At 33.5% G+C, this 25,943-nt stretch overlaps 5 protein-coding genes across 6 annotated transcripts; 3 read left to right on the plus strand and 2 right to left on the minus strand.

The window, feature by feature from the left end:
- The first annotated feature begins 5,840 nt into the window (after positions 1-5,840).
- On the plus strand, positions 5,841-7,844 carry LOC140841669 (protein PAL OF QUIRKY-like). The gene is made up of 2 exons (XM_073209248.1): positions 5,841-6,621; positions 6,819-7,844. The coding sequence occupies exons 1-2, from the start codon at positions 5,924-5,926 to the stop codon at positions 7,630-7,632; spliced, it is 1,512 nt and encodes a 503-aa protein (XP_073065349.1). The 5' UTR covers positions 5,841-5,923; the 3' UTR covers positions 7,633-7,844.
- Positions 7,845-8,165: 321 nt separating this feature from the next.
- On the minus strand, positions 8,166-10,638 carry LOC140841668 (protein PLASTID MOVEMENT IMPAIRED 2-like). 2 transcript variants are annotated; one of them, XM_073209246.1, is made up of 2 exons: positions 10,197-10,638; positions 8,166-10,116 (listed from the first exon to the last, which is right to left on the minus strand). In XM_073209246.1, exon 2 carries the CDS (start codon positions 10,075-10,077, stop codon positions 8,290-8,292), a length of 1,788 nt encoding a protein of 595 aa, XP_073065347.1. In that variant the 5' UTR covers positions 10,078-10,116; positions 10,197-10,638; the 3' UTR covers positions 8,166-8,289. The 2 variants fall into 2 exon arrangements, with proteins under 2 accessions (XP_073065347.1, XP_073065348.1); XM_073209247.1 differs by having other exon boundaries at positions 8,166-10,047; positions 10,197-10,636.
- Positions 10,639-16,444: 5,806 nt separating this feature from the next.
- On the minus strand, positions 16,445-18,773 carry LOC140840897 (uncharacterized). The gene is made up of 2 exons (XM_073208049.1): positions 17,866-18,773; positions 16,445-17,774 (listed from the first exon to the last, which is right to left on the minus strand). The coding sequence occupies exons 1-2, from the start codon at positions 18,771-18,773 to the stop codon at positions 16,445-16,447; spliced, it is 2,238 nt and encodes a 745-aa protein (XP_073064150.1).
- A 1,770-nt stretch (positions 18,774-20,543) lies between these two features.
- LOC140840898 (non-specific lipid-transfer protein 2-like) lies at positions 20,544-20,843 on the plus strand. The gene has a single exon (XM_073208050.1). It carries the CDS (start codon positions 20,544-20,546, stop codon positions 20,841-20,843), a length of 300 nt encoding a protein of 99 aa, XP_073064151.1.
- Positions 20,844-22,034: 1,191 nt separating this feature from the next.
- On the plus strand, positions 22,035-22,740 carry LOC140840558 (uncharacterized). Its single transcript, XM_073207734.1, has one exon. The coding sequence runs from the start codon at positions 22,241-22,243 to the stop codon at positions 22,628-22,630; it is 390 nt and encodes a 129-aa protein (XP_073063835.1). The 5' UTR covers positions 22,035-22,240; the 3' UTR covers positions 22,631-22,740.
- Positions 22,741-25,943: the final 3,203 nt, after the last annotated feature.

A 25,943-nucleotide genomic window follows, 5' to 3' on the forward strand; every position in this document is an offset into this window, starting at 1 on the left:
ATCTCGGCTATTGAATTTAAAAGTTTAGTAATTAGTAAATAAATAATAAGGATAAGGATTAAAAGTTTAGTAATTAGTAAATAAATAATAAGGATAAGGACAAAAGAGTAAATGCATAATTGTAATTAATAGATAATAATAAAGATAAGGACAATAGAGTAAATTCACAATTCAATCTGTATATTTATATATATATAGATTATCAACATATAGCTGTAAGGTTAATAAATTTTTAACAACTATTTCTCAATCAGTGTGAGAAAAATACTTGAATTTTTTCAAATGGCTATATCTTAGAATTGTGTCCTCATTTAATTTGACACAATTCAAGAAAGTCATCTTGATCGTCATTTTTTGGAAGCTTTGAAATAATGATTGCGAGCATCATGTCATGATGATGATATAGTTTCAATCTCATTTGTTGCGTTTAGAACATAATATTATATTATTCATTGAAACAAAACAAATTTTCTTCTATCGAGTTTATATTTTGTTTTATAATATTTTATATCTTGTGGAACGATATACAAAATTAATTATTGTATTTTAAAAAGCTTGAGAAGAGATACGAATAATGTTATTAAGATATGCATATGAGATATCATTCAAATATATGTCAAAATATTTGTCTTATTCAATATCTCATCTAATAATATAACCATTTAGATTTGATGAGCATTTTATGTTAGTCAAAATTAATTTGATGAAATATTGTAGAATTTTATTTGAATTTCAATATTTTGTTAAGTGAATTTATTTGACGAGGATTTTTCTATGCTACCATCATATATGTTATAAATTAGCTAGTTAGACACTTTGACTAAAAAAAGAGACAAAAACAATCTCGTATCACCTCGAAATATAGCGAGATAATATTGGAGAAAATAAAGTGAAACTGACTCAATGTCTCAATAAAATGCACAGAATTGATCTGTTATATTGTGTCAACAAAGTTTTAGAATTGTTCTCATACCATTATAAATAGAATGAGAATTATGCACAATTTGTTTTTCATGTATTTCTTTTTCTAAATGAATAATTTTTTTCTTTTTGAAAAAACCTATTTTATTGAGAAATATTGACATTTTATATGACATTCATATGTCGCACAACCATGAAGTAGCAACATAATCATTATATAACACTTAACGTACACATACAATTCTTCAATTCCTTATTCATTATGTTTCGTTGAAATTTAAATCTGAATCATTCTTGATCTTAACATTTTGCTTTAAATATGATTTAATATATATGTATATGTTTCATGTTACTTAATTAGACCTAATTTCAAATATCTATAAAAAAATGTGCTTGAATTATATCATACAGAAATTAGGACATAGTATGTAGGACCGAACGCTTGCCGCTTTACCAAAAGCTATAGCTAGTAGTAATGGTGCAACTCAAATCTTTTAAATCGCGCAGCAGCTCAAGCACCACAGTTCGGCCGCTCAAGCAAGCAGGGACAATTATTGCATCCAACAATCTTCCTCCCAATAATTGCACTCCTTGCAATCAATGGGAATCGAACCCGTGACCTTGCCTCTGATACCAATTGTAAGACCGATCGCTTGTCGTTTTACCAAAAGCTATAGCTAGTAGTAATTGTGCAACTCAAATCTTTTAAACCGCACAACAGCTCAAGCACCACGGTTCGACCGCTCTACCAAGCAGGGACAATTATCGCACCCAACATAGTAATACACAACATTATTTTTTTATTTAACATGTCTTTTTTTTCATCAACTATGTTTGTCAAAACTTTTTTGTTCAAAATTTGACGCATTTCATAGATTATATGTATGAAAAACCAAGAAATTATATAATTCACAGAAATCATTTACTATTCTCTTCGTAGAACAGAAGACTCAAAATACGTGGCTTTGATTGATGTACTCTCATATTTATTTTTATATAAACAACAAGACACATGATATAATATCAGAAAAATCAATTACCGCCAACAATACTAACCAAAACGAATAAAAAAATCATAACACAAACAACCTCGATAAGAAAAAAAATTATAACTCAAAGGTTAAAAATAATTTATTTAGTACAATAACAAAAAAATTGAAGTATATACGAGCAATAAAAACCATAAAGCACTCTCAAATTAAATATTAACTCATATTATTCACAATTTGTATAAATTTTCCAATATTTTTTTCAAATAAAGAGAAGAAGCCTTATTAATGTCATCGTTTTATAGATATTCATTTCACTTCTTTAAAAAACACATGAAAAATGGTGCCTTGAAATCATAATAAAACCATTTAGAAAAGTAGCCGTAATAATATAATACAAAGTCACACAATTTTTCTTAAACCATAGAAACATATTAGACTATTGACTAAATATATCTAGCAACAACAAAACATGCTTTAACTTGTGATATAATTAAAATTTATAATCATGCATAATCATTGAATTAGAGCAAAATCGCATGTCAAAAATCTACTGGATATATATTTTAATAATTTATCCATATTTGTCGTTCACCAGAAGACTCTTAGACCTACCAAATTTTGTAGTTCACCTATTATTTTCATGATAAATAATATTACAAAAATAATATAAGCAAGAACATAAAAACTCAAATTAAAATGCCTTCTATCAATTTAAGTAAAAAAAATTGATTAGAGAATATAATAATGTCGTAAAAAATTTAAATATTGATTTATAGACAGAAGTTTGAAAATACATTTGCCCCAATAAATAAAAAATGTTATCTCTTGATATTATGAGACATAAGGTAAAAACGAATAAATATTTCAATCTTTTTAATATTTTCTAAGTCACTTCAAACTAAGTAATCTAAGCAAACAGAAAACATGCATTATGTGTTTAAAAATTAACAAAATATCTCAACAATAAAAAATTGAAAAATAACCGTTTTTGTTGGATATTTGATTTTGTTTTCTCTTTTCTTTGTGCAAACAAACAAATCACATAAACAATGCAAACACAATTACATGATCAATACAAAAGACATATAACAATCAAACATGTTAACGCTAGGGTAAAAAAAAACTCCTCTCATTGCAAGAACACAAAATGATCAAATGGAGTATATTATTTAGTAATATTTATTTAGCAGCATTTATAAAAAAAATTAACTAAATAACTTAAAAACAATGTTTGAAATCACTTAAAGACAAATATTTCTCTCAATCACATATCTTTATTGACACTTAAAGAGTCTGAAAATATTTTTATTCTAAATGGGAGAAAGAAATTTTGTATGGCATTAATATTTATAAATAATTTATTTTTATTCAATCCGAATCATTTCCCTTTGTCTTCCTGTTATTATTTGAGGACAATGTATAAATTTAAGTAACTAAAATTAAATTTAAAGTAAATTAAAATAATAATTAGTTTGATTGAGTTAAATACACTATTAATGTCTTATTAAACTAAGAAAAAAAATGAATTAAATAACACCATTAATATGACAAATTGTAAAACAAAAAATAATATAATAGTAAGCTAACAAATGAAAGTCATATACTTAATAGATTAATAATAGATAATATATCATTTAGTAATATGTATTTAGCATCATATATTGAAAATTGATTTAAAAATATATATATTAATGATTATTATTAAATGAAGGTCACATTCATATATTTATATTAGTATAGATTAGTATAGATAGATATAGATTATTTGTAAGATTTTTTCACAAAACAAATTTTAATCTCGGCTATTGAATTTAAAAGTTTAGTAATTAGTAAATAAATAATAAGGATAAGGATTAAAAGTTTAGTAATTAGTAAATAAATAATAAGGATAAGGACAAAAGAGTAAATGCATAATTGTAATTAATAGATAATAATAAAGATAAGGACAATAGAGTAAATTCACAATTCAATCTGTATATTTATATATATATATAGATTATTATTAAATGAAGGTCACATTCATATATTTATATTAGTATAGATTAGTATAGATAGATATAGATTATTTGTAAGATTTTTTCACAAAACAAATTTTAATCTCGGCTATTGAATTTAAAAGTTTAGTAATTAGTAAATAAATAATAAGGATAAGGATTAAAAGTTTAGTAATTAGTAAATAAATAATAAGGATAAGGACAAAAGAGTAAATGCATAATTGTAATTAATAATTAATAATAAGGATTGAATTTAAAAGTTTAGTAATTAGTAAATAAATAATAAGGATAAGGACAAAAGAGTAAATGCATAATTGTAATTAATAGATAATAATAAAGATAAGGACAATAGAGTAAATTCACAATTCAATCTGCATATTTATATATATATATAGATTGGCATCGATTAATTAAATCAATGAGTTTTCACTTCCCACTCATTCCCGTCTTGTCTAATCTAATCAAGAATAAGTTTAAAGCGTTCTTCTTCTAGATACGAACTATATATTTTTTTATTATCTAAATCTTTGACTACTTGATTAGTAAGATTTTGAAGTTAGTTTACACATTATTTGACATAGCTAGATTGTATATATCGTTCGAATCTAGTAAAAGATTTTTATTTTATATGTGATGTTGATATGATATACACTATTTGAGGAAATTATAAGTGTCAGGGGTGCAAATAGTTTACGGTAACAATTTGTGTGAGACGGTCTCACGGATCGTATTTTGTGAGACGGCTCTCTTATGTGGATCATCCATGAAAAAATATTACTTTTTATGCTAAGAGTATTACTTTTTATTGTGAATATCGGTAACGTTGACCCGTCTCACGTATCAAGATTTGTGAAACCGTCTTACAAGAAACATGCTCATAGTTTATAGTTTATAGGTCAATCGAAACGTGACACTTGTGATGCTCTACAGTTAAAAGATTTGAGTGGCATCGTTATCATCAAGACTACAAATACATATACATATATATTATGTATTTACACAATACATATACATGTATATTATGTGAGATCGTCTTTAAAAGTGTTTGTTTTTTGTGGGACGATCTCACATATCTATATCCATAAAACATGTCAACTGATTCATACCTATCGTAAAAAATAATATACTTTCTTGAGTTGGGTCATCGGAGATACTTCTTGCAAAAATAAACAATTAGATGGTCTCACAAATATAGTAAATTCTTCTGGTCAAAATTTCTCTAATATCTTAATCAGATAACACCAATAAAATTATCTTTAAATTATTAATCTTTTCAAAATAAATTAGAAACAAGTGTTGCAAAAACTGGCTCAGGGGTGGTTCGAGTTTATCGAAACATTATATAATAATAATACTCAGCAAGGAGGGAAAATGATTTGTTATTATATTATCATATTTTATTATATAAATTTGTTTGCACCAAATGATCTAATAAACTCAGCAATCTTGCTATAATTTTGTATTTTAAAAATGGTAAAAACTTGTGTGAGACGGTCTCATGGGTCATATTTGTGAGACGGATTTTTTATTTAGGTCATCCGTTAAAACGTATTAATTTTTATGCTAAGAGTATTACTTTTTATGCTAAAAATATCAGTAGGATTGACATGTCTCATATATAAAGATTTTTGAGACCGTCTCACAAGAGACCTACTCTTTAAAAATTTATCATAACACCAAAATCATAAAAAAAAATTGCGAGAAAGTCTCACAAATCAATTTTGTAAGACATATTGTTTATTTAAATCATCAATGAAAAATATTATTTTTGTAAAATATGAAATTAAGTGAGTGTAGTTGTATGTAAAATTTAACTTTAATAATAGTATATAAATATATATTTGGTTTATTTGAAAAATAATTGTTATTAACTAATATTAATGAAAAAATAAATATATATATTAATCATTTAACTGAATACATACCTGGCTCACGGTGCCACGCATGACGCCCAGCTAAGAGAATCGCTTCCTCCAAGTCACTGGCGTTTCTTAGCGGCGGATCTATAAGCCGAAAATGAACCCCAAAATTTCGCCACCCTCCTCCGCCGCCTCCAAACTCCGACTCATGTGCAGCCACGGTGGCTACATAGTCCCCCGTCCACACGACAAGTCCCTCTTCTACGCCGGCGGTGAGACTCGCATTGTCGCGCTCGACCGCCGTACCACCGCGGCCTCCCTCTCCGCCCTCACCACTCACCTCTCACGTGCCATTTTCAACAACCGCCCCTTCCATCTCAAGTACCAGCTGCCCTACGAAGGCCTCGATTCCTTAATCTCCGTCGTCACGGACGAGGATCTCTTGAACATGCTCGAGGAGCACGACCGAATTACTCCCCCTTCCCGCATCAGACTATTTCTCTTCACTGTCAAGCCCGAGTCGTTGGGTTCCACCCTCCTAGACCCGAAATCAGAGACTTGGTTCTGCGACGCTCTGAAGAGCACAAGAATTTTGCCCAAGGGGCAGTCTGCGGATTCTGGTTTGTTGATGGGTCTTGGATCGGAGATTGAAACTCCTGCAGAGTGTGGTGGCATCAGTGTCGAGGATAGTCATGGGGCTGAATTAGCTCTTGAAACAAGCTTGTCGTTCAAGTCAACTGGTTCTTCAAATTCCATGGCGAATTCGCCGCAGATCGGGATTGGTCAGTGCGAAGATAATGGGTCGAATCTGCTGCAGAGAAAGAACAGAGTACCATCATCAGCTTCTATTGAAAGGTATTTAAATTCTATTTTACATTATTCTGCGGTGACCCTCAGACTTGAAATGTAATCCTGGTTAATGGAGTATTCTTTTCCATAAGTTTCTTTAATATATGAATTCGATCATATAAATAATGTCCAATTATCTGATTGTACCACCAAGAGTATTAGCAAGGAGATGTTGAATGTGTTGGAGATTATGTTTTTCACAGTGATAATAGTGCTGGAAGTGCAGCGCCGCCATCAAAAACTGGAATTTATCAAGAATCACTTGTACAAATCCCCATAGAGGCACCATCTTTCCATATCGAACCGGAAAGTACTTTTTTGGATCATTCATGTAATCTTCCCACTTCAGAACCAGTTAAAGTACTGGGCTATCCGACATCACAGCAACCAGATGGAAAACAGCTACAACATGAATCACAAGATATTCAAGGAAACCTGCATTACATACCTCAATACGTGGCAAATCCAATGTCAATTTCGCAGTATTATCCCGTATATCAGATGCCATCCTATCACCAGCATGTCCCGTGTCCAACGAATCTGCCTTATCCAATACATTTAGTTCCCATAAGATCGACACAGCATCTTCATACATCAATGCAGTGTTATTTCATTGATGCAAATAACCCCAGTTCTTTGAATCGACCCCCTTTGCATCCGCAGACAGCAGCAGTTGCTCCTCCTGTTACTCATAAAGAAATCTCTGGAGCTCAACCTGTTACAGAATCAACCACAAAATCTTACAAGAATGTTCTTGATGATACACTGCTAGTTAGCATACCTTCTAGTTCCGATCAGCTGGTGGTAGTGCCTAATGAGACTCAGATTCCTTCTGAACCTGTTCCGACTACTTCAGTGCCTTCTTCTATGCCCGGTGATGATTTTGATGAAGATATAGCATACAACCCAATATACAAAACTCAGCCTACACCACCTGTGTTGCCTTCTCAGTACCAAACACTGAAAATGGGAACGACTCTGCTGCTTTCGGAGTCTTCAGTCCACCGGCAGATGTAGCACACAACCCAGACATACAATTTTGAATGGTTCGCCATTTTCAGGGGGAAAGTTAAAGATCTTGTGTCGATTGAACTGTTAATACCCTCATGAAGTGTTTGTTCGTTTCTTCATAGTTCATATTGTACAAGAAGGTGTGATCTAGCTTGAAGATTGTGTATTCAGACTTGTATAAACCAGCTTGCGAATTTTCTATACCATTTGTTCGTTCATTTCTTTGCCTTTACATTTGTTCCTCTGTGTCACCTGTTCATGGTCTTCAGTATATGTATGTACACTGTAATGCATTAATTTTATTGAATTCAATGAAAGAGTGAAACCATGGTTCTTTGTCAATGTTTTGTTGCCTTCATTTTTTGTTGATTACATGTCCTGTTTCTCACTCAGACTTTTGGACAACTCCTACCAGACATTAATGATTGGTCCGATCTAGAGGAAAAAATATATTTTATCGATTGAAATTGGTCCAAGTTAGTTAAAAACAGGCTCAATCTGGGTAAAATCCTTTTATACTAAACTATCTGCAACTGATATCTATTGAATATTTGCAAAGCTTATTAGCAGTCAATATGACATGCTATTTGAAAACACATTTCCGATGAAACCAACTTGTCAACAAAGATTGCTAACATCTCTACACTGAGATAAACAATTTCTTTAGATGCTATTCTTTCCTCCAAAGAACTTGGTTAGATCTGGTATAATCTTTTTTCTCCTCCTCACTCTGAAAGATGGCGCTTTAGAAGCATTGTGATCTGCTGTAGTTGATATTCTTCGAGACATAACTTTTTTGGCTGGTGCCATTCTGAAGCTTCGGTTCATCGATTTGCTTCGAAGCGCATTCTCAGGCTGCAAGATTTCAGGTTCCATGTTTTTTGCAGACTTTTGCCTCATGTGCTCCAGTTCTTTCTCCACCACTTTCTTTGAACTCAATGACCGCTTTGTTTCGCGAACCTCATGTTCTTCCTCTACTTTAAGCTCCCTAGATTCCCTTCGTAATAGCTCGGTTTTAATCGCCATCTCTTTTTCACTTGCTTTTAGAGCTTCGATCCAAGCATGAGCTGCCAAAACTTTCTTTTCTGCAATTTTGTTGGCCACGGCAGCGCTCCCTTTCAGGTACTCGTATTCAAATCTGGAAATTGTGATGGTTGAGCCTTGTTTTGAGGATGAAACTCGATTTCTAATTGTAATCTCAATTTGTGCTTTTAGATTATTGAGGGCCTCAGTTTCTGATGCTTTAACGGCTTTAAGATCTTGAAGGGCCGCCTGTAACCTTTCCTCTGCTAAATCTATCTCCATTTCAGTTTTTTGTACATCTGCTTTGATGATCCCCGTTTCTTCGCTGATTATGGATCGTTCTTTCTTGGCCTTCTCGGATTCAGATTTTAACTGTTCAAGAGTAAGTGATAGATTCGACACAATAGATTTCATCTTATCTTCAGACGCAGATGTTGCTTCTAGCTTTGCTTTAGCTTTTAGAAGCTTTGAATTGAGATTCTGAATTATCATCTCTGGTTTCTGCTCGTTCTTTTTGACTTGAGCTGTTTCTTCCATAACATGCCTTAGCTCATTCCTCACAACATCCATGGAAGTCATGAACTGAAAACTATCATTTTTAACAGAAGCCAATTCCTTCTTTGTAGCCTCTAACTCTTTTGTGATGGAATATAGAGTAGATTCATCAACTGTTAGTTCACCTTCTTCCAGAAAGTTACTTTCAATGTTCTCTGCTCTTCTCTCCATTTTCTTCAGTAGATTTAGCCCACCCTGTAACAAAGTGATGTCTGATAATGTAATAGCGAGCTTATTCTCCAGTTCTTTAGCATTTTCAATTTCTTTTATCAGTTCCTTCTTTTTCTTCTCAGTATCCTCCTTTGCAGCCTTGAATGTTTCACTGCTTTCTTCTCTCTGAGCTTCAGCTTCTCCACGCTCCTTAATGGCCTCAATTCTAGCCAACTCAACCAGCAAATGCTCTTCATTAATTTCCTCAATCTCCCTCTTGACCGTTTCTAACGTTCTCGAATGCTGCTGCATACACACCATGGAGGAGTCTATTTCTCGTTCGGCCCTTCTCCTTTCTTGTAAGACGGAAGCCATATCCAGCTTAAGCTTGCTCAGCTCTTGTATGATCGACTCCAATTCGCACATCACTTCGGCATACTGAGAATATCCGGTGCTCCGTTCCCCTTCCCTTCTTTTGGCCATCCTTAGCTTCTCCACTTCTCGAATCTCCGTTTTGGCTCTTGAATATGATTCCTCAGCTCTTCCACTTAGTTCTTTCACCATCGCCTTTGCTGCAGAAAGCTCGGATTTAGCTTCTTTTGTTACTGATTCTGCTTGTTTTCTACTCTGATTGTATTTGTTACTTTTTCCTTCTTGCCTGGTGAAGTTCTGTTGTTCCAGCGTGTAAAGTTTCTGCGCGCGCGCACACACGTAATTTACCATCAGAAGTCGAACATGAAACAGAACCCACAATCTAAAACCCTGAAATTTCTCAAAGAAACGCATTTGAAAACAGTTGATTTAGATTGAAAAAGAAACGAATTTTAAATTTTCATGAATACCTCTGGTAAATCGCCCTTGAATTTTCCATCGCCGGAGTGTTTTCTAGAACCCTTCCTCCATGAGAATCAGAACTGCTCTAATTCCGCCAATCTTCCTCGCCCGCTGCTTCCCTCTATCCACAACTCCAGACAACTCCTGAGTGCTCCACCGACTGAAACTATGCGTACCCCTTCTCTGGAGTTTCACAAAACAGCCCAAAACTCACAGCGGAAAATGAATGAACACCTGAATATCATCTATCTTGCTGAAAATTGGCGGTGTTTCTTGCTCCAAGTCTGCAAGTTAATAAAGCGACGGTGGAAAACAATGAGGCATGAGAAGGAGATAAAATTATTTGTCAATTTGTTGCATCACCAGCCTTTGGAATTTTCCTTCGTGGACCACAAATCAAATTAACATTAAACAGGTGCATTTGTCCCGTCGGCACCAGGTTACTTGCATCTGCGCCTGGCCCCCGACGCTGGCCTTTGTATTTATTTTGCGTCTTATTATTTCCCAATCAACCGTCGGTTGTTCTACGATAACGGATAAAGTTTCATTTTCTCGATGATATAGTTAATTCAGGCATTATTTAGTAAGGGTGAGATTGATAAATAATATCATTTATCTAATGTTTGGTATCTTTTTAAAAAGCTCATGATATTATCATGGGCCATTGATAAATAAATTTTGAGAAGGATAAAACATCCTTGGTATGATATGTGATAATTTTAATATAATGATAAAATACATCACAAATGACTTAAATACCTCCAATTTTAATGCATTTAAGTTAATGTTAAATGTTTATTAAATACATATATACAAATATATATATATATATATGTACACACACACATGTATATATATGTGTGTGTATATAACGTAATTTAAAAATTGAGATATGCAATTACAAGATCTTGATAACAATGAAATATAAGTTTTTGTGATAGGGTTAATTTTGTTATTACAATTCAATATATAAATTTAATCAATCTTGTTAAAATCATACCAAACATTCAACATATTATCTTATCATGATATTTATCCTTGATTTATCATTATATTATATATCTCTTACTTAACATATCTTATGTACCAAACTGTACCTTTAGTATTTAGATTTTCATGTTTTTTGTTTCGGTTATTTAATTTGTCAAATTCAGTTTTAGTCATGTAACTTTGTGTCTTATTAGTTTTTAGTCATATTTCATGAGAGCATTGAATTGATAAAAAATGTTGGTTGACGTGTCACTGGAACATTCGGATGTGTCATCGAAAACGATGATGTGTCCAGTGTCATGTCAAAATTTTAAGTGAAATATGATTAAAAATTGATGTTACTGAAATTCGGGATGGTAGTTGGGAGGTCGGATCTTCACTTGGGGAGCTCGCATCAGACCTTCGAAATCTGGAAGCATTAACTAGAACGTTAGAAGGGAGCCGGAAGGTTGTTCCGGCGTAGTCCCTCCGACGCTCAAGTTTGAAAACATAAAACCGAGAGAGTAATGTGTGTGCTGAGAGAATATGAACATATGAATGAATAAACAATGAATGGAATCGGATATTTATAGCAGAAAAATAGAGTCCTGATTCTGTAGATTTAAATTCTCATAATCTTGTACAAAATTATATTAAAGCTTAATGGGCTTTACCTTTCTGAGCTTTATTTATGTGGGCTACCCGTTAATGTCTGAATGGGAGCTCTACTAGGCAGGAACCCGTTTGTAATCTGGACCTGGTGGGAGCTCGGCTCGAGAGCTCGGTAATAACACTTCCAATCGGCACGATTCCATGATACGAGAGGTCGGCTCGCAAATTCGAGGGAGGTTGGATGGGAGGTCGGCCACCTCTCTGATCCTATTGAGGTCGGCTAAGATGACGTCTCGCATGACCTCCTAAAAGCTTCAGACCAAGATGAGGGGACCTCACGCTATGCTGCGTCATGAATCTGGCCTCCCGGTTTTTCCAAATATTGGGCCACTAACTGTCTCGGTTACTGAGGGTGAATCGGACCCACCCTCGATCCAAGGGTATCAAAAACCAATAAAAATCGAAGTTCATGACTAAAACGTATTTATTGACAAGTTAAAAGAAAAAGAAGGACAACTTAATTTGACAATTTTTTTTTTTCTTAGATTGTTTAATTTCTTAATGAGATTTGAAAATAACGTTTTGTAAAAATTTTGAAACCCTTTATATTGATTGACGTGAAAATCAAGAATATCTTAAAACGAATGTCATGTTATGTATTTAAACTTTATTTATACGTGAAATATATATATATATATATATATATATATATATATATATATATATATATATATATATATATATATGTTTCAAGAAATATTTTTTTTTTGTTTTCAAAGAGTTACGTTTTGATGGGAAGTTCCTAAATGATCGAGAATGGGGGACCATGTCAAATCCTAAACTTATGTGAATGTGTGCTGTTGGAGTAGACATCCACATCGATACACATCTGGCGATATCCCAAAAATGTCTGAATCATTTTAGAGCTCGGGTTATGCTGAAATCGGAAGGCTGGAAAAGCATCAGTTCGGGTACATTCCCACATTCATGAGAAGCAGGGAAACATATAATACCACTACATACTCAGGTGAGCTCGGGCACTCAGCTGAGCTGGGCTGTGTAAGCCCAAGCAATATAATAAGATTTAGAAGACATGGCTTCACACCATGATCACCTACCTTCTCATCTTGATACAGATGTCACTCCCGAGTCTATAGGTTTGGGATGCCATGATTCGATATCATTTGCATATTTTCAATGCACATAGAGATGATGTGATTAGGCCAGAAATAGTATGAGTTGTCAACTTTGACAGTGTCAGGGAGTAGAGTATGTGCAACTATCTTATTAATAGTAGCAACCAAGATTTGAAACAAGGTCAACATTGACTTTTTCTCATAAATATCATGTTTACTTGATATTAATGTATTTAGATACTTTTTCATTAAAAAGCACTCTATATACTTTCTTTTGAGTAAATATTTGACTGACTTGAATATCACAGTGACCACGTTGAAAAACTTTACGACGTCCCAATTGCTTTTTTTTGCTCTTTTAAGTGTGCAAACTACTTAGCCCGAATACCCTCCGCTCGATCTCCGGTATGTCGGAGAAGAAATCCATTTGACCCGATATAATCGTCCACAAAACTCAACCACACCCTATCAATATCGTCCGTAAACAAAATAAAATCACTAGAAACGCATGCGTATCCGTGGCCCATTTCTGAATACCAAGAAGTTGCCAACCTGTCAACGTTTGAATTTTGTAACCAAGTTTTTATTATTTTATTTAACTAAAAATACGATTCAGCCCATTTATCGGAAAGCTTTTGCGTGCCAAATTGAGACACATTTCCACGCCTCCAAGGTGCACGTTCCGACGCGTACGTGGTTGGATTTTCTGAACCATTTGTCCTATATACGCTTAAATACATCATTTTTTTTAATATTTTAATTAATTTGTTGCTTCTATAAAACTAGGAAACTATTAAAATCACTAAAACATCAGTCTTGGTTTTTGTTATTATCAAAATGTAAATTATTTTTGATTTGGATGGTTTTGTTACGATTAAATCTCGAACTCAAAATCCGTGACGCCTGCTATAAGTCATGGGCACGATAAAAATGTATTTATTGACAAAGCATGTGTAACAGTATTTTCGACAATAATGTCTCAAGTGGGCCTATGGCCAACTCATTTCTTGTACCCAATTAATCTTTGAGCTTGACACCAACAAAGTTTTGGTCTTTTATTTATTTAGATAAAATAAATAAATTATTTTGGGATCTCCAAACTTTGGGTCTAAAATAAATATTATAAAAAAGTTTCTAATTTATACTGTAATTTTAATTATCTCAAGATAATCAATAGATTAAATAATTAACAAAATAATACATTTAAGACCAAATAATGGCAAAAAAAAGAAGGATATTTAATTAAGTTTTTTATTGAACATATTACTTTAGGTTTTCACTTAGGTATTTTATTGGATTACTTTTTTTATTTATATTATTACTGAAAATTCGACTTAAATGCTGAAGCTAAAAAACTAAAGCTTTTAACACGTTTTTTTTTTTAGAATGCTTTATTGCGTAGGGGGAAAATTAACATATTTTTTGGTTTTTGAATTTTATTCTAAATTAATTTTAATATTCGATATACATACAACAAAGATCATTTTATAAAACATAAAATTTACTTAAAATGATACAAAAAACATATGTATCGTCCATTACATATTGAAAATACACTATTAAAACGTGTTGGGTGTAATAATTGTCTCTGGTTGGTAGAGTGATCGAATCGTGGTGCTTGAGCTGTTGTGCGGTTTAAAAGATTTGAGTTGCACCATTATTACTAGTTATAACTTTTGGTAAAGCGGCAAGCGCTCGGTCTTACAATTGGTATCAGAGCCAAGGTCACGGGTTCGATCCCATTGATTACGAAGAGTGCAATTTTATTGGGAGGGAGATTGTTGGGTGCAATAATTATCCCAGCTTGGTATAGCGATTGAACCGTGGTGCTTGAGCTGTTGTGCAGTTTAAAAGATTTGAGTTGCACCATTATTACTAGCTATAGCTTTTGGTAAAGCGGTAAACAGCTCGATCCTACAAAACGTTGTCTGAATGGAAAAACAATTATAAGAAAACTTATACTGGTGCGGAATTATAAATCACAAATTCACTCGCGAAACAATAAACCATAATCACTAAAATAAAATTTTTTAAAAAAAGTAGTCACACATTAAAAGAAGATTTCTTAAGATTTTTTTTATGCTTTACTTAATTTTGGAGAATTTTAGACTTTAGAAAAGTTCTTTTTTCTTCTTTTTCTTTTTCTTTTGCAAAGATTTTCTAATAGAATATTCGAGCTCATTATAGGGATGTCAATGGACCGGGGCGGAGGCGGGTTTGCCATTACCATCCCCATCCCTAAATTACATCCCCACCCCCATACCCGCCCCGATCCCCACTTTTTCGGGTTCGGGGAATCCCCAAACCCGAAACTTCGAGGATCGACTTCCCATCCTCGTCCCCATCCTCATTTCAAAAATATTAATATGACAAAACGATGACGAATTCGGAAATTTTTCTCAAATCAAAAGTTATTATTATCTATTATTATTAGAGACAATATTAATATTAATGCTGTCAAAAAAAAATATTAATATTAATATCAATATCAATATCAATAATAATAAGATTACTAATATTTTAAAAACATAATCTGATTATTATATTATTAATATTAATAATACTATTATTTTATTATTGATATTATTTTCTGGACGGGTTCGGGGATTTCGGAGATGGAGATAGTAATCTCATACCCGCTCCGAATTACATCGAGGATTTATAAAATCCCCGAACCCCAACCCGAAAAAATCGGGGATCCACATCCCCGTTTCGGGTTTTTCCCACGAGGCCGCAAACCCGTGGGGAAAGTTGTCATCCCTAGCTCATTATATTGACGTTAAGTTTGCCTCCACTCACGTTTTACCTGGCCTTGTCTCTTGGCCCTGACCAAAACCTGAATGCGGAGCATAGAAGCTTTTGGAGTTGTGGCACAACATTTTAAGAATGACTGCACGGTATGTACTCCATTAGGCATTATGGTCTAGCCAACTTCATGGATCGGATTAATGCAATCGACTGACCAAGTTGCATTGTAAGATACAATTCTTGAAGATGGATCACACGAAGCCACCATTGCTGTGGTTCGTGCATTGGTGTTCTCTGTCACCAGTTTTTTCGGTGTAATTGTGGGCTACTTGGGATAAAGAAAGTTGCTGAAACCGTACGTAGCTCCTCCACCAGATCCAATAGAGCCCCGTCCGCATTCAGCAAAGCCACTGAGTGCCGCCTTTCTTTGCCATGAGATTTTTGGTAGGTTGAGTCCGTCATTTCCACTGGTTTATTTTCGGTGGCCGCCAAGCAAATCTCGTTTTTTAAAATTGCTTATATATTTATTTTTCATAGCATAAAATTATTTTCATTGAATTTTGTTATCTCGTATATGTCCGTCATTATATACAACAATTTAGTAGACTAGACAAAATAATCTCGTTTTAATAAAAAAAAATCTGATGTAGAAGATCAGGGGCGGATCTAGGATTTCGACATTGGGGGGGCCGCTTACAAAAGACAAACAAAAATTTAGAATGGAAAAGACAAAAATTCTACGGGTTATATTGAACAAAACATCAACCGTACGTTTCTTAACAAAAGTATTTCTAAATAAAAGGAATTCGACGTTCCTTAAAGTTTTCAAAATCTTCAATGATAGTATCAATACAAATATTTTTAGCAATTTCTCTTTCAATAAATATCATCAATGCATCCGAGAGAAAAGCATCCTCCATTTTGCTCCGAAGCCGAGTTTTGACGATATTCATAGCTGAGAATGATCGTTCTGTAGTAGCTGTAGAAACTGGAAGAGTCAACACAAGCACGATCACTCTAAAAACAAGGTCGTATATATCAGCTTTTTTAGTCTTCACCAACCATTGACACAACTTAGAAAGAGTTGAAAGACTTTTGTAGTATAGCCCTATAACTACATTATGCTCATAATGCTTCAACTGCATCTCTAGTCGCTCTTTTTCGTCACTAGTAAAATCTTGTGGATAAAACTTTTCAACCAATTTGCATATATCCAGATATCTCAATGAGTCATATGCATTTTGAGGATTTAAGGCAGAACTAAGCATAAGTAACTCCACCGCATCTTCATTAAAACGCACATTAATTTCTTGCATTTGTGAATCTATCGTAGCATAAAATAAGTCTACCCGATAATGATGCTCAATGGTGAAATTGCCTTGATGACGACGAGCTCTACCTCGCCTATCAACATATTGAGCACTAAAATCAGGAACATCAATATTACGAGCCACGCAAAAAGACTTCGCTTTTTCAAGCAAATCATCCCATTTGTCATCCCTTAGCTCTTGAAGTAATTTTTTTGTAGATGACACTAGCTCCATTGCATTCAAAATGTCTTGAGACTTACGTTGCAATGTCTGACAAAGAACATCTGTGATCTCCATAATTTCTCTCATAAGATGCAAGATGAATACAAAATCAAATGAAGTCATTTCATCATAAACAGATGTTGCATCTGTTCGTTGGGAAGGAAGCCCATCTTCCATAACTTTGAGCAATACCGTACATGATGCACTAAACATCTTGATCAAGCTCGATACAGATCTAAAATGAGAACTCCAACGCGTGTCAGCTGCCCGTTGTAAAGTGCACAACTGATTAAGTCCACGCCCTGTCTCAAGTTCATTAATAGAAATCAAGTGAGCAATGTCATCTGTGTGAGCTTCCTTCAATTCATCATTACGCTTGCACGAAGCACCAACAATATTAACTATGAAAGTTAATTTATCGAAAAACTGATGAATGAGAGTTACATTTTTTGCTGCTCCAACAAGAGCCAACTGTAGTCTATGGGCAAAGCAATGAACATAATAAGCCGACTTGCAATCTTTCAAAATCAAAGCTTGCAATCCATTGAACTCACCCCTCATATTGCTAGCACCATCATAACCTTGACCTCTAATATTTTGAACATCCAAATTGTAATGTGCCAAAGAAGAATATATAGCATTCTTTAATGTCACGAGCTTCATCGACGACTATGCAATACTTGATCCCTGTAATTTCTTCACGAATTATATTTTTCATTCGGATTGAGAACATGTGAAGTATTTGCTTTTGAATATCATGGCATGTGTACTTGGCATTTTTCGGGGCTTTCTCTATTGCACATGAAAGTTCATCATTATACAAGGCCACAATATCAAGAAATTCAAGAAAATTTCCACGATTAGATGAATTAGAGCTCTCATCATGACCTTGAAAAGGGACGTCTTGAAGTGCAAGCAACCGAACTACATGTATACCAACTTTCAACCGAAGACGATTTCTTGCAACTGTTTCTGAGCTAACTTTGTCGAAAAATCTTTGTATATGTCGAGGTTGGTTCATTAAATCATCACATGCCTTTTCTGTAATACGATGGGGTGATGATACATTATCTTTTCCAATATGGCATTGGAAAGAACATGTTTTTCCACTTCGAACCTTCTTCCAATTATCAAATCCATCAACTGTAAATGCAGTTTGCTTCGGACATCCAGATGGCTTGTTAAAGATAAAACATGGAAAGCAGAAAGCTTTATCTTTTGCTAGGGAATACTCTAACCAAGGAAAAAGCTCATACCAGGACGATTGAAACCTGCGAGGATGAAGACTGTTTTTGTTTAGTGGGTATTCTGAAAGTATTGGCTGAAATGCTTTTAGATTTAGATAAGCTCGACGAATTTCCTCTTGCTCATTGGGAGAGTATTCCCATATTTGTCGACGCAATCTTGGATCACGCTCTAACAAGTTAAGATCAACCCCGGTATTTTCAACCTTTCTAAACTTTTGAGACTTAACCTCAGGTGGAAGATTATCATCCGAGGCTATGGACTGAGCTGTAGAGTTGGGTGAATCTAATTGATTTGGTATCTTCCTCTTAAAGAATTTATCAATTGTACCAGATTTTCCCATTTATGAAAAAAAAACTACACCTGAAACAATAAATAAAATCTGATCGTTTAAATCAACTAACATCATAACACAATAAAATCTCATAAATCAAACATGAATTCAATAATCCATAAGTTCAAGAGGATTTAGAATTACCTTCTTTCTGAAAATAAGTATGAGTACTGTCAATTATTTCCAGCAATAATTACCAAAAACGCAGCTGAATCCAGTTGTTACCTGACCCGGGACGGCGGCTCGCCGAAGAAGACGCCGGGGAGCTTTGCCGGTGACTGGAAATAGTGAGGAAATCAATCTGGAAACAGGTGGAACAAATTACAAACTAATTAATTACATCAATAAAACAAAGAGCAAAATATTAAAAGATGGAACAAACTAATTAATTACAGCAATACAGCCCACGAAAAACCAGATGGAAGATCACATCGACGAGCAAATCTACGAGATAAATACGAAACAATGTCAGTACAAAATAAAAAAAATCGATACTCCGAAAAAATTGATAAGAGTATAACAACTACCTGATATGGACGAAATCGTTTAAGAAAATGTTCGGCAAGGGCGGTATATATAGAAAAATAGCGACGGTTTTATTAAGAACCGTCGCTATATACCGACGGTTTTGACAAGAACCGTCACCGGTCTTGATCGGCGACGGTTTTTGCAAACCCGTCGCTATATTGCGACGGGTTTAACCAAACCGTCGCCGAAAACGACGGTTTTAACAAAACCGTCGCTATGGTGTCCGTTTTTTTGTAGTGATCAGGTATTTTTGTAGTGATCAGGTTTCGAAATCGGGTGGAGCAATTGTTATAATTGGCTTTAGCCACTGAGATACATGGACGTATCTTTCATTTTGGGGGGGCCACATATATATATCTGTTTATATATTTAGTTTAAAAAAAATTAATATATACTAAAAAATTTTTTTAACTTTTTTGGAAGGGGTCGTGGCCCCCGTTCGCCCTACACTAAATCCGCCTCTGGAGAAGATCAGTCTAAGATATAACCACAAAACATAATCAGAATTTTAAGAAATTTTAAACAAATGCTCTGATATATACTACTTGTTAGTTTCATGTGCGGTAACTTGAGATAATAAATAAGAAATAAAGAATAAATTGTACACCGATATTTACGTGGAAAACTCTTAAAAATTATTGTGGTAAAAACCATGGATAAGATGAAAAAAATTTCACTATACTATTTTATGGTGTATAATCACTTGTTGTGCTTTCAAATAGAACACACTCTCTTAATACAAGAGAAAAAATACCTCACAATATTATAGAACTAATTAAACACTCAAATGTTATAAGATGAGACAAAAAAAAACTCGATGAAAGAATGATTTTTGAACGAGGGAAGGAGTTTTTTTTATATAGTTTCTCATCCGATCCGTGTGAAACCATGTTTCGACTTTTCTTTATATTTAATGCATACCTACCTTTGCCGACATTGAGTTATGCTCTTCTATATTTTCTGCGCAGTTTTGGAATTTTGTGATAGAACAGCAGTGTAATTCATATTATAATTTATTAGAACATAATTTATTACGGTAGTCAAGGATGAGTTCTTTTGCGGTCATGCACCAAGTCAAAAATTTTGAGCTGAAATAATTCTTCTCCTCATTATTTTGATGACTAATGATACATTACGCTTTGGGATTGGCAAGTAATATTAATTCCATTTTTCCCACGCAACTCACCCACCCTCCCCTCCTATAAAACGCTTCACACAATTTCTCATACACAGAAAAATATACTTCCGAAAATGAACAAGTCTGATGCAGCATCAAGTGTGGCGCTCCAGTGTCTGCTAGTGGCAGTGATCCTGCTAGGTGAGGCGGTGCATGGGACCTCGGCAGTGACCTGCAGCCCACTGGAGCTGACTCCATGCGTCGGGGCCATAGTCGGGTCGCAGTCGCCGTCCGCCGAGTGTTGCCGGAAGCTTAGAGAACAAACGCCTTGTCTCTGCGGCTACCTCAAGGATCCAAACCTCCGGCCTTATGTGGGCTCTCCCAACGCCAAAAAGGTCGCTGCCGCTTGCGGAGTCCCCACGCCCACTTGCTAGTCGGGAAATGATCCAAATTTCACAAAAACTAGCCCGTGAATTAATATCAATATTAAATAAATAACTATGTACAAAAGTTTCTCTGGTCGGAGACTGTCTCGACATTATAAAATCTGGTTATTTGTAATCATCTCTCCGATCTTTTATATATGTGGGATTTACTTTAATTTACATCTTGTAATTTTTGTGTTTGATAAGAGAATAAATATTCATCATCTAGAGGTGAATGCAAAATACTTTTATAAGATCATATATTCAATTACACACAAATTCGCAAATTTCGTAATTTAATCAAAGTTTTAAGCTGGACTTAAATAATTGTTGGCGACTTGACGTATCGATTCATACATGTTCATCTGAAAATAAGCACACTTATATACACTTCATAGAAAAACATGAGATTTGACAAATTATATCTCTTCGTTCACGACAAATTTAATGGGTCTGCTATAATTTTTTCAAGCAAGCTAATAAGAAAAGGACTTGAGCTGAGCCTGAGTTAAATATTATATTGAAGCAAGAAACTTTGTGTGAGACAGTCTTATGGGTCGTATTTTGTAGACAGATTTCTTATTTGGGTCATCCATGAAAAAATATTACTTTTATGCTAAAGGTATTATTTTTTATTGTGAATATCGGTAGGATTGACTCGTCTCACAGATATTCGTGAGAGGCATCGATTTAATAAATCAATCAATGCTTATAGAGTAATTAACTAAAATTTTACATACCCACATAAACCACGTCCAAACAATAATATTTTCAATATTTTTAAAAAAGAGTATAATTAAGAAAAAAATTGCATTTTAAGTCTTATATATTTATCTTTTTGTCATTTTGATAATCTATGTTGTCAAATTTCAATATCAATATTGTGTCTCATTTTTGGCATGTTCCGTCATTTTTCATCGAAATTGTTGGGTTGGGTTCAACATACTCATTAGTCTTTGCCCTAAGTGTATATCAAAGTATTTATATTTATTCTTACATATTAGATCCATCTCGTAAAGATTGACGTGGATCATTAGATGCATCATTATTTCTAAGTGTGATACTAGATTGCTGATGTGACACTATATACGTTAGAATTATATCAACATCACATTATTGTCACGTAAAAAAAAAAAAAAACTAAAATCGTCCCAAAAACAAATTTAACAAATTAAAACTAAAAATACAAATTTTTTTCGTTTATTAAATCACCTTATCCTAAACTTGGAGCATTCCATTTCAAATTTCAATCATATATAATACGAGCATGGAGCCCAGGCTCCATCCGTATAATTTGTTATTATTCCACTTCCACTACCCTTTGGATTCCCTTTCCCTTTCCGGTCCCTTCCTCATGTGCTCACACATTCGCTTTACGTGAATAATCTAACTTTGCAAATCCACTCATGGCACCTCTCCACGGATTCAAGATGTTAGCCACCAAGTGTACGGTCGCCGGTAGCCCCACAAGAAGTCCCACTACCAGCCCGGTGATCCCCCTCCGCCGGAGGAAAACTCTCCGAATGCTGCTTAGTCACGGCGATGGCGAGGATAGACCACCTGGGAAGGGGAAGTCGTTTTCTGTGAGTCGAAAGCTCAAGGATTTGTTCCTGTCTTCTCCCCCGGGACTTCAGGAAAGGGTTGCGAGGAAGCGCTTGTCGCCGACCTCCGGGGGTGGTGCCGGAGGCGGTGTAGGCAGATGCGGGACACGATCACGGCGTCCAACAGCAGCTACGTTCCGGCAGCGATTGCTGAGGAGAGCTTGGCGACCTTTGCTCGTCGCTATACCTGAATAATTGATAATATTGTGAAATATTTTGTAATTTAATTTGACATTTGTAACTATAGGTCATTGTGTAATTTGTTCACTAAATTTGTTTAATACGGCATTGAATATTAATCATGATATATATATATATATATACATATATATATATATATATATATAGGCAAAAACTTGAGTGAGACGGTCTCACGGGTCGTATTTGTGAGACGGATCTCTTATTTGGGTCATCCATACAAAAGTATTACATTTTATGCTAGAGAGAGTTGTTATTGTGAAAATGGGGGGTTGACCCGTCTCACAGATTAAGATCCGTGAGACGGTCTCACATGAGACACACTCATATATATATATATATATATATATAATATATTATATAGATAGATATAATATATATATATATATATATATATATATATATATATATATATATATAATAATGTAACAATTGTTCCATTTTTAATTTGTAATTATTATGTAAAGAATATGTCATCCAATATATATATATATATATTTTAGAGTAGTTCTCTCGTGAAACGGTCTCACGAATCTTTATCTGTGAGACGTGTTAACCTTACCGATATTCACAATAAAAAGTAATATTTTTAGCATAAAAAATAATATTTTTCATGAATGACCCAAATAAGAAATATATCTCACAAAATACGACTTGTGAAAGCGTCTCACATAAATTTTTGCATTTTGGTTTATCAAAGTGTTCTTGCAACAATATTTTTTTTCAACAGTTGTCACTTGTTTTCAATATTACTTAAAATTGACTATCTTCTTTCACTAATTTCTATCAATTATTATTAAAAACATAAAATTAAGTATTTAATAAAATTAAAAAAAATTTATATAAATTATGTTACTAATAATAATAATAATAGAACCTTTATGTTATGATGGGTCAAGATAAATGAAAGTGCGATAAATTACGAATGTCACTAAGGTAAATCGAAATATTTTAATATGTTGCTTTTGCAAGCATTTAATTGAACATTTACTTATAATAAATTCATGAAATTCATTTAAATATATAGATAAAATAATGTATAGAGCCCACGTAGCCATAATAGAGAATCTTGAAGGAGTCAATTTTGAATCCCAAATTGGTTTTGGGGAATTCAATTGCTAATAAATTTTTGTGACAGAATGCGCAACCACCCTATCCTCACTTATTAATTAAGTTAGCCAACATGTAGTATTATATATACTAGCTACTCTGCACACGCGGTGCGTGTGTGTACAATTTTTTTTTATAATTATTTATGGACTAAAATGAAATTTGACAAATTATCGAGGTACTAAAGTGCTATTTGAATAATTGTAATAAAAAAAATAAAAACAAAAATGTTTTTTGAAATTAAAAAAAAAACAAAAATGTAATTTTGATATCAAATAGGGGCAAAATAGGGAAACCAAAAAACAGACCAAAGATACCAAAAACAGTTATTCTAATATGCTTAAACTTAATAAATAGTAAAAGATATATATTTGTGTGTGTGCGCGCGCGATGCATTTTGAAACATGTTATTTCTTATCAAAAATTTAGAAGATATGGAATGACACTATTTTGGAACAACGAGGTGACATCTAATTTGACGTAATGCATGCCGTTTGTAGTCTTTGTAACGACTTTGTAACAATGAGAACATGCATCATACCGTTGGTAAAGTTTACCTAAACATTCCTGAAACTTTAAATTACAAAATGCAATTTCTGAGTTCTTAGATTCTATTTGTTTCACGAACAAAAGCCTTCATTGACAGCAATATTGTCCCTTTTATATATGTTGATATTAATAATCCGCATTTTGGAGTCGAAAACATATCGTTGTCATGCTTCAAAGTCGATTGTTGATAAATAAATAAATTGAGTAACTCGCGTTGTATTTATTATATTTTTATGTTTTTTTCCGTTCTAAAATAATCGTGTCGGAAAAAACTTACTGTGATCGGTGTAGTGATTGAATTCATCACCGAGGACCTCAAATTTGCAGAATTCGAATTTGAGATCCCAACCTTGTAGCTTTTCTGTATGTTTTGTAGCAATGATCTGGTTGAAAAATCATCAGAAACACTATCCACAATCAACTATATGACTTTTTTTTACTAGACATACCTAGTCATTCACCTCTATCATGTCTCACAACATAGCCATTTAATCTGTCCAACAGAAACAGACCCCAAAGGTTGAGTATACACAATAATCATCATCATAATACATAACATTTATATTAATAAAAACATAAATATAACTGATACCATAACATGAATAGTCTTTTCGATGTTTCTGGACAACCAATCCAACCAACAATATCAACAAGCATCACTCTCATTTTACTGTAATAAACAATAGCAACCATACGTCTTATCCCTACTCTTGCGACAGAAATATCGTCGCTACATGATCAACATCAACGATATATCGTACCCTGACTCCCGCGACAGCAATATCGTCAATACGTCACTCCCCTACTATTGCGACAAACAACATGAGCGATACATCGAACCCCAACTTCAACAATAACAATATTGTCAAAACGTCGCTTCTCTACTACTGCGACAAGAACAACAAATCGATGTCCAATCACGGCAGCCAATAACATCAACAATAATAAACAACAACAAACTTAATATCAAATCATACATTTACGGTGAATGGGTGATTTACTGTCGTTCAACATAATAGTATTTATCAATACTAAACAATAACAACATATAATCGTTTGTCTACACGAACCTGATAGTCGAGTATATATAAAATCTTGTTATTTTTTTGATCTCGAGGCTTGTGACGTATCTATATAATTTAACAACAACTATCATATCATTTTCATCGTATCAACACAACCATAACAGCCTCAACATAACATAATCCAAAAACAAATATTCCATCAAAAATATAAAACTCGATTATATATCTTCATCGTTCAACAGTTAATATCCAGCGTATTTAGTTATCAATACTAGCATCAAATACATGATAACAAATTAACTTCAGTTAATATGCTATAGAAAACCCCCTACAAAATTGCAAAAATTTCATATCAACATATTATAATCTATACTTCGTAGATAATTCAAAATAACATCAATATAATATTCTCTTCTTTGTTAAAATCAATTACTATCCCACGATATTTAATTTTGTATGATTTAACAATTTAATATATTTATTCCAGAAATTGACTAATTTCAAACATCGCCAAAAAAATAAGAAAATTATACATCCAATTGAAGATCTTGTGTCAACTATCTATTATTGGTTCGTCAATTGGATAAATCGAGAAATCACAATATTGTAAAGAAATCTCAAACCAT

This window comes from Primulina eburnea, chromosome 9, assembly GCF_022965805.1.
Source record: "Primulina eburnea isolate SZY01 chromosome 9, ASM2296580v1, whole genome shotgun sequence".
NCBI classification, from domain to species: Eukaryota; Viridiplantae; Streptophyta; class Magnoliopsida; order Lamiales; family Gesneriaceae; genus Primulina; species Primulina eburnea.

Bases quoted from the DNA above. Each gene is read 5' to 3' on its own strand.
- LOC140841669 (XM_073209248.1), top strand. From the start codon at position 5,924: ATGAACCCCAAAATTTCGCCACCCTCCTCCGCCGCCTCCAAACTCCGA. The intron at 6,622-6,818 runs GTATTTAAATTC...TGTTTTTCACAG, and splicing joins TCATCAGCTTCTATTGAAAG to TGATAATAGTGCTGGAAGTG.
- LOC140841668 (XM_073209246.1), bottom strand. From the start codon at position 10,077: ATGGTAAATTACGTGTGTGCGCGCGCGCAGAAACTTTACACGCTGGAA.
- LOC140840897 (XM_073208049.1), bottom strand. From the start codon at position 18,773: ATGGGAAAATCTGGTACAATTGATAAATTCTTTAAGAGGAAGATACCA. The intron at 17,775-17,865 runs GTATTGCATAGT...TCAAAATATTAG, and splicing joins GAAGAAATTACAGGGATCAA to AGGTCAAGGTTATGATGGTG.
- LOC140840898 (XM_073208050.1), top strand. From the start codon at position 20,544: ATGAACAAGTCTGATGCAGCATCAAGTGTGGCGCTCCAGTGTCTGCTA.
- LOC140840558 (XM_073207734.1), top strand. From the start codon at position 22,241: ATGGCACCTCTCCACGGATTCAAGATGTTAGCCACCAAGTGTACGGTC.